Source organism: Coregonus lavaretus (genome assembly GCF_964263955.1).
Source record: "Coregonus lavaretus genome assembly, chromosome: 6".
NCBI classification, from domain to species: Eukaryota; Metazoa; Chordata; class Actinopteri; order Salmoniformes; family Salmonidae; genus Coregonus; species Coregonus lavaretus.
Genome location: NC_139993.1, coordinates 11188742 through 11198381, shown reverse-complemented (window position 1 = coordinate 11198381; position 9640 = coordinate 11188742). Strand labels below are relative to the sequence as shown.

The 9640-nt window shown below is 39.4% G+C and overlaps 1 protein-coding gene across 1 annotated transcript; it reads right to left on the bottom strand.

The window, feature by feature from the left end:
- Window positions 1–1392: 1392 nt before the first annotated feature.
- LOC311130600 (myelin and lymphocyte protein-like) lies at window positions 1393–9064 on the bottom strand. Its single transcript, XM_084163383.1, has 4 exons — window positions 8727–9064; window positions 6898–7065; window positions 5960–6082; window positions 1393–2731 (listed from the first exon to the last, which is right to left on the bottom strand). Exons 1-4 carry the CDS (start codon window positions 8814–8816, stop codon window positions 2657–2659), a joined length of 456 nt encoding a protein of 151 aa, XP_084019509.1. The 5' UTR covers window positions 8817–9064; the 3' UTR covers window positions 1393–2656.
- Between the last annotated feature and the right edge of the window lie 576 nt (window positions 9065–9640).

Here is a 9640-nt window from a genome sequence, read left to right as displayed (position 1 = left end):
GTAGACAATTAGACAATGTAGTTTCCCCCACAAGTTTCATCATTATGAAGCAAAACACAAAGTACCCACAATAGAGGGTAAAGGGAAGTTGTAAAATGTGTGTGGTTTAACATGCTTACTCACCTTATCCCAAAGCTGAGTTCTCCTCTGCTCCCCTGTTTTTTCATGTAATGTGGATGGGCTAACACATGGTGGTGCTTGAGTGTTATTTTACATACTCAACATATCAATAATGACATTTAATGATGATGACAGTGCCTTGTAGTGTATGGTTCACTTACAGTACAATAAGTGATGATTAACTGAAATACTGTTTTTCATTGTATTTTTGTATTATCATTGTATTTCACAATTTCTAGTCCTCTGATTCACTGTATGTAAGTGAACCTGTGTGTATCAGGTTCAGTAAAGTCAAAATATCAGCCAAAAAGCAATCCTAATTCATGGTAACACTAATGAGTCATGGTGTATAATATGAAGAAGACATATGGTGATTTTAATTTCCTTAATCTCTGACAGGAGTAGTTACTGCCCACTCAAAATAAGTATTGCGTAAGGCGTTATAGGCGTTATAGGGTAGTAGGCTACCCGTCGGCCATGAATCGGTTGAATCACCATTATTTACCCTCCTTGTTTTCCTCCTTACTTCTACTGATGTTGCATTCATTTGGTAGTTGGTTGAATTTGTAAAAAGTATACTGACTTGACACCCTCAGCAAGGTTTGAATGTGTCAAGTAAGTCGGTATACAATGAGGTCCATTGAAAAACAAACACGTCTACAGTATTCATGTATTGAGTTGTATGACCTGACACCTTCAGAATGTGTTTTATGAACATACTTTTTTTTGTGTGTAAGAAAGAGGTATTTTTCTTCTGTTGTGTTACAAGGGCAGAGTTACTCTGCTGATCCATGGAGATAGTTACAAATTATCGCCAGCTGCCTTCCCCCCATGAATTATGGATCGCAGTTACAGTGTGTGTGTGTGTGTAGCATGCTTGTTCCAATGGATCCCAGGGTGTCCCAGCCACCCTGCCCCTGTGTTTAAATGATTGGCCTACCTTTCAGATAGATACTGATCCCCACCTGATAGCATCTAGACTAGAACACTACTTAGCACCCATTCTTGTTCCACATCCACTTGTTTTTGACACAATAGTGTTACAAGCGTGGCAAGCAACCCTGGACAACACCTGTGATGTTCGTGTACACAAAGTAAATTAACAAGCCCCAGGTTCACATATTTTTCTCACACTGGATTCCTATCTTATTACTAAGAACAGGTACACCACATCACCTAATACTGTTTCCCACTGCAAGGCACTAGTATATATAGTCATAGTGAGAGTGGTGTCATTACCTAAGACAGAATAACATTATTCGCAAACGTATTATATCAGCAATGTAATTTGGTGACATTTACTATGATAGTGTAACATGTTGGCATTCAAAGTATGACATATGCCCACTGAAAAAGGAAAACACATTCACTAAAGGAAAATATGGGGAGGAACATAGAGATAAGATTGTTTTATCTCTATGAGAAATATGGCTCATTACTAACATGGAGTAACACTGTCCTTTTGTGTGTTAGGAATGCACATGACGCGTGTGACACACAATACAATGAAAAACATCACTGCAATAAACAGGTTAAAGGACATTTCGTGTCCCAGAGATACGTGACCCTTTTGTTAGGTCCTCTGACTTGACAAAAAGGACTATCAGGGGAAAAGGAGATTAGAATGAAGCTGCGTTCTTCCTGTCTTGATTCACCTAACACTGTGGCTGATGAAAAATGTATAAGTGTCAATACCAGACATCACCCCAGTGGTTTGAAATGGAACCCTGTTGGAGGTGATACATGACCTTATTTTGTCGTTAACAGCTGTCAACTCTGAAACTAAATATAGACTGGTTACCCATTTTCTTGTTTGTTTGTTCTATGAGGCTACAAACACTTTGGGTCATTGAAAGGAACTAGCTATAGTATAGATAATTAGCTGTTATCACTAATGTGTCCTGCTGTAGGCTTACAATGTTTCATAACACCTTTATTATAACGTAACAGTAGGTGGATCCAGCAAGTTCAACATTTTACAAAAATGCTATCAGTAGCAAAGACCAAGCATAAAAAACAAGCAAAAAACCATGTACCTTTCATTACATTTTACATTTCTGGTTTGTTTAATAAAATGTGGTAGTTTAATTGAGAAAATTATAAAAGTAAAAAATAGTAAAATTAAAAATGTTCCTCGAATTACTGAAGTCTGTAAAATTATCAACCTATAAACCATACAGTAAATAGAAGGAAAGAAATTAAGTGTTACATAATTTTTGTAACTGTAATAAGTGATTTGCTTCTAGATTTGCCTTCGTAGGGTTAGTCCTCCGAGAGGGATCTGGTTCTGCATCCCAATTCTCTACCCACCTACCCTAAGTGTGCATATGTTCACTTCCCTTCATGGATTTAAAAAGAAAGGGCATGTAGGCCTATGATGGCAATTCCCTCTAGTCTAAACCATGCTTAAACCAATAATTTGCTTTTGAATATGTAGGGAAGAGTGCACGCTTTGGGAGAATGATAGAGGATTGGTTTCCAATGGTAGACTTAAGACCTTCTCCTCTTCGACTGAGGCCTTTAGCATTGTTCTAGTTTAGAAGGACTTCCACCTGATGGCCGAAAAGATGGTGTGGATGAAGTAGAGGAGTGTGGCCACGTAAGAGAACACCTGGGAGAGTAAGAACATATATCAGCTACAATCGGGGGTGATACTGCACAGATAAAGATATTGTAGCAAATTCAGGGGGTATCCCCGACTGGGACTCCAAGTCTGGTCCAGTGACTGTCAACCCAACACCTAGCCATTAGGTCAAGAGATCCATACTCCTTGACAAGGTCACTAGGTGATTAATTGAAATCGCAACAATATCTTCCACCTTTGGATGGGTAACAAACACACAATGAACAGGCACAAGTTTGGGGTACTCAGTACATAATCTAGCCTACAGTTGAATGCCCACAACCCCTACTTAATAAGCAAGAGTACCAAAATGAGTTCAAGCAGTTTAGGAGTGAACAATTCTAGTTAAATATTACCGTATGTAATAGGAAATTATTCTGTGGTCGAATCTGTGACTAATTGAAGAGGATGAAATGCTTTCAATCATTCCTATTACTTTGGGATTGAGGCCTCCTAATGCATTGAGTAAGATATACACTGAGTGTACAAAACATTAAGAACAAAACTGTTCTTTCCATGACATCGACTGACCAGGTGAAAGCTATGATCCCTTATTGATGTCACTTGTTAAATCCACTTCAATCAGTGTAGATGAAGGGGAGGAGACAGGTTAAAGAAGGATTTTTAAGCCTTGAAACGATTGAGACATGGTTTGTGTATGTGTGCCATTCAGAGGGTGAATGGGCAAGACAAAATATTTGTGTCTTTGAACGGGGTAGTAGGTGCTAGGTGTGCCGGATTGTGTCAAGAACTGCAACGCTGCTGGATTTTTCACACTCAACAGTTTCCCGTGTGTATCAAGAATGGTCCACCACCCAACGGACATCCAGCCAACTTGACACAACTATGGGAAGCATTGGAGTCAACATGGGCCAACATCCCTGTGGAACGCTTTCGACACCTTGTAGAGTCCACGCCCCGACGAATTGAGGCTATTCTGAGGGCAAAAAGGGGTGCAACTCAATATTAGGAAGGTGTTCTTAATGTTTTGTCCACTTAGTGTACATAACCAATGGTGTGGATTATGGACTCAACTCGAACCCAGACCACTTTTGAGTTGTGAAAACATCTGACAAATTTTGATTTAGGGACATAACACTCCAAAATCTAGAGACGTTTTCAGACGTCAAAAGAATCCACCCCACATACCATCAGTTGTGTTGATCCAGCTATATGCCTCAAACTAATATGAATGGTGGGAAAATAAGCACAGAATAAAACCTAGAAATTATATGGTGCTTTTTCCCCATTCATTTTGGATTGAGGCATGTAGCTTGATCTACACAACAGATGGCCTGGGAGTCTGGGACCAGGGGTGTAGTGTTGCCAGAGCACGTGGGAGCGGCGCTCCCTCACATTTTTCGATTTGAGAATACACGGAGCAGGTAAATCTATTGCTGGAAAATGTATTCTGATAAATTCTAAATCAATTATATTTAATTACCACTAAAACTGTCATTCTATAGTTTTTCATGTAAACCAAATAAATATGTATAGCAGCCTAGAGGTAAGTAAATGGTGGTTTCTTCCCTGTCTTCTCTCTGGTGGTGGCGAGAATGATGAAGAACTGTAGGCTACGTCTGTGCACTGGAGAGGCCCATCGGAGGCTTGACCACTTTGGCCAATCAGACTGTTAAAAGAAAATATGCAGCTTGGCAGAGTGTGAGAGGGGGTTTAGCCAAATGAAACTTAGCACACCAACAAGCTCTAGGTCCAAATTCATCGTGTGTCTGCCTTGACGTTCACCAAACTCCACAGACCCCCTCTTGTGCAGTGGAACCTAGAACAATATGTGACTACTTGGTTACGGTGACACTGTTCTGCCGAGGACACCCAAACCAGAGTGGCCACGGCAAAGCCCAAGCAGCCTGACCCTCTCTGGAAGTTGCTGCAGCCCTGCTTGGGATATTTAGCCTATAGGCTATTGGTTGAGACGCAGTGCCCGTTCTAGCTTGGTATGTCAGGGTGGGCAATTGGGCCAAGTTGGAGGTAATAATGTATTTATATTATAGTTTATTGAGATGCATGAATACACCACACCAAAAGCTTGATTTAATAGCTTTTTTCAAACGAATTTCCTGCAATTCTACGTAGTAATGATTTGACTTGGTCAATTGATTTGATAGCATGTTTAATCTATGAAAATAAATTATCTGTTTTCTTTTATTATGTTATAGAGTATATTGTAACCATGTGTTCAAGATAATCAAATCAAAGTTTATTTATGATACAGCGTAGCGTAAGCTACACAATACAATGAAATGCCTACTCGCAACTAAAGCTCTTCTAGCAAGCAGTGCAATGACATTAAGCTATATGTATTTGTATTTACATTAGGCTATAGTCCACAAATAGCTATACCACGTAGTCCTTGGGCTTTTAGGCTATAATGTAAATGATTGTTGTTTGTTCCTGAACTGGCCGAATGGCAGAGCTATCCTTCAGCTATCCTTCAACACCACAAGTTAGTTCAACTTCTTTAACATCATTGTGCGATCCTGGCATTGTCCTTTAGGCAGGATATATGCTTTGATTGAAACAAAATACAAAAAAGGCTAATTGTTTGTTAACACCATCTGCTCTAATTCGCTCACGAAACAGTAAGAAGATCTAAATACATATTCCCATTAAACTGCTGATTGAGATTAATCAAATGATTGGCTTGCAGATGCAGTTTGAACATTTCATCGGTAAAAAGTAAAGAATTGTCATTCAAGATTGACAGTGATGATGGCCTATTTTGAAAACAGGTAGGCCTATACCTAACTTGGTGGTTGAGGGTATTAAACATATAACATGTTCGTGAGACAATATGTGTGGGCATAGGCAGAGATTGCAATTGGAGGATGCATTTTATGCATATTCGTTAATGATAGGCTATTCAATAGGTTACATCTGTCAGTACAAAAGGAAATGATGACGTCATTTACATTTTTTGGATGCTCCCTCACCCCCCAAAAAATAGCACTACACCACTGTCTGGGATGTGGACTTATCTCAAAGTAAGACCACTTTTGAGGTCTGAAAACACCTGACACACTTGGATTTGGGAGTGTAATTTCCCTTTAACATGAAAAGTAATGTATTGAAATTGAAATGGATGATATTTGATACTAAGCTGTACAGGACATGTTACAGTGGGAAAGACGTGAACATTTTAGATTGTTTTTGGCATCCCTATATATTTCCTAAGATTTGCTGTTATGGAAGACTTACCACTGCAGAAATGTCAAGTCGATAGTTATAGAGGGTTCCAGCTTTGATATCCAGGGTCACTTTGGCGAGAGCAACAGAGGCGCTGAGGTAGAAGAAAGCTGCCAGGCCGTGGTATGCAAAATCCTGAGTGAGATAGAAAGGGAAGGATGAGGAAATGATTTTCCCTGCGTTTGATTGGATCATGGAAAATGATCTGGGGTGAAACTTAACCAACAATGCAGTGTGACTGCTTTTTAGAGCCAGATGATTATCTTACAGCTAAGAGCACAGGCATGAGAGTGAAGTCTGCTTAAGGCGGCGCTTCATTTCCTTTCCCTAGACCAGTGTTTCCCAATCCATTCCTGGCCGGCCTCCATGGTGTGCACATTTTAGTTCTAGCCCAGCACTAGCACACCTGATTCAACTAATTAAATAATCACCACCCCCTTGATTAGTTGAATTAGGTGTGTTAGTGTGGAAATTAAAATGGGTACACCCTGGGGAGTCCGCTAGGAATGGATTGGGAAACACTAACTTATGAGATCTAGTATTTTCTGAAGAAGTACACTTTTCTTCATCAATACATACATATCTTTATTTTCAGTGGTGATGATGGGTATTGAATATAGTGGACCTCCTCCAAAGAGAGCCATCATAATAACTTTGATTTCATACTCAAGTGCTTCTGGTGCTTTTCCTTCTCTTTCTAGGTCTAGTACGCCAACTATCATGTAATTCATATTAAGTGCAGATTATTTCTCAATTTTGACAAAGCCAGATTCCTGGCTAATTCATTGTGAAAAGTTCCCAGGATTGCCCCCTCAATATGACTTGATTTTTAAAATTAAATATACATGCAATATGACTATTTGTGTGTGTTCCTTGAACTTATCCTTCGTCTGGTTGGTCTATAAACAAAATCGTTCCATGTTGCTTACGTCCCCCCCAAAAAAACTCACAGCGGCTGCCCATCTCCCGCTGTTGCGATGCACTCCGAAGGCGAAGATGCACATCCAGATGAAGGTCATGGTGAAACAGAAGACTGACACGAACATCACCCAGCCCTGTGGGTTGGCGGGCACCACCAGTGTACATGCCACCAGGATCCATACTAGACCTCCAAAGATCTGAAACACAGCATTGGAGTAGAGTAAATGGTTTTATGGTCCATTCAATTAACATTTAAACGAGAAGTAAATTGTTCCACTCAATTAGATTTGCACCTATGGTAATACTGAAAAAACTAAATGTGAATTTCAAATATACAGCACATCCCAAAATAATAGTGGGGAATCCCCTACAGCCAGGGTAAGTGGAAAAATCATGTTAGGTTGTATTTTCAGTGGAACATCCCATTTAGCCAGTGGCCTTGGTAGTAAGGGATACAGTGTATTCCTACAATTATTTTGTTTAATTGGTTTGAAAATGTTGGAGTCTACAGCTTCTGGTGGTTTTTTAGGGCCTGAAATATTAAAGGAATACCTTGCAGATGTTTGACACCCTAGGAACATTCACTTGAACTAATTTGGTGTTGTCAGTGAGTTTGGGGAGAAAACAAAGTTGACATTCCTCAAGCTAAAATGACTACTATAATATCACTTATTTAATTGTTGTAATCAATTATATAACATAGTGAATTAGACAGACTATCATTTACCAGACCTACCTTAGAAAACCAACAATGGCCTGTCCTTCCCTCATCCCTATGACATCAGGTTTATGAAATGTACAATTAGTTGTTTTTCATAATGTCACACCCTTTCTATTATGTCACCCTGACAAGCTCCAGCAATCAATCTGTTGCCTGGTAATGAAAAAGAAGGGTGTGTCTGCATGTTTGTGTTAGAATCCACCTGCCAGGGAACAGCTTATCTTGGAATTAATGCATAGCTTGCGTGCAGGCCAAGTAACTACTAATGTTTATTTGTCTTGTTCATGTAGACTATCTTGTCAGTAGCCTAGGTACCAGTCTGATTGTGCCATCATGCCACTCCTATGACAAGGAGTTGACATGACAGCACAGACAGATCTGTGACCAGGCTATCTTATCAGGGCCAGGCAATGGTAAAGATAGGTATACAACATTCCACCAGTGGTCTGAGATATCAGCATGAATGTGGATACTTGAGGTGATTGTGAAATGTCAGGTAGTTTATCATGGAGAAACACAAACTAATACCAGGACATCTTGAAATCTTCACACATTTTCTAAACTAGATGTGATGGTTTGGTACAAGTACTACTCAGTCATAACAACTGCAAGGCGCACAATTCTTCTGAAAACAACCTGCATTTTACATTATATCAAATAAGTGTTTTAACTGAATGATGACTAGTAGAAAATGCACCCTATACAGTCCTTACAAAACGGCTATGCTCCTCCCCAAATCATGTACTACATTTACACAGGCAGCCCAATTCTGATCTTTTTTTCACTCGTTGGTCTTTTGACCAATCAGATCAGCTCTGAAAAATATCTGATGTGATTGGTCAAAAGACCAATTAGTGGGAAAAAATATCAGAATTGTGCGGTCTGTGTAGACGCAGCCAAACTGGGAAAATTGGTTTGATCAACTTTGTTTCCATTTCATTTAAATGAAATGAAGGCAACGTGGAATAGACATCTGTGCCCAGTGGGTAGAGGCTATATTTTGTTGCAAATTGGAACACACATAAAATGTTCTAGAGGTGCAAGACCATGGGAAGTGCGTCAATTGACATCATTAAAATACTATCACGTTTGTGTACAATATATGCCAAGCAAAAACAGTAAGTAACTGTAACTCACAAGCTCCGGTAGGTAGAGAATGTCTGGAATAGTTGTGCATATTCCTAATCCACTGGGCAAATTTCCCATAGTCTCTGTAGTTGATGCCATGGTTGCTCTCGTTCAGTTTCGCAGACCTCGAATGTAGTAATGGTAGAACAGGTGCAGGTGCTCGTCTTAAGAGAGGCGCAGACTTGAAAAACCTGCTTTCCCATCCTGATACCTAACTGACACACCTGACCAAATAAAGACCCGTTTCGTAGTTTGCATTCACGTGAATTGTAGGCTAACCTACTCAATTGGTCATATCAATGATATATTCAAGAAGTTTGTCTGAACTTGTGGAACCCGCGCTATACATTTTTTTTTACAAGGTTGACTCATTCGTCACAAAAACGGTGGACAAATCAACACGAGTGAGCAACAAGTGATTAACTCCTAATTTTTTAACTAGAGATCGAAAAAAAATGGAGTTTTACAATAGATGCTTTAGTCATTATGTGTGAGAATGAGACAATTGTCCTAAAAAAAAAAGTTGTTAAAATGCCTGATCTATTTAGTCAGTTATCCACAGAAAGGCATAATTATTGTCTATAAAACGGGTAGTTCCTGAAAAACTATATTCCGTTCTATTCAGACTTTTTCCAATATAATAGAATACAATCGCTTTATTTTTCTCAGAGGGATATGTGGTCCGGTTTGTCTACTAGTACAATTAAGATAAATTAAATTGCAGTTTGTCAATTTATCATGCTATAACTGCCAAAATAAAGGAAATACCAACATAACGTTTCTTAATAGAGCGTTGGGCCACCAGGAGCCACCAGAACAGCTTAAATGGGCCCTGGCATAGATTCAAGTGTCTGGAACTCTATTGGAGGGATGCGACACCATACTTTCACGAGAAATTCCATCATTTTGTGTATTTGATGGTG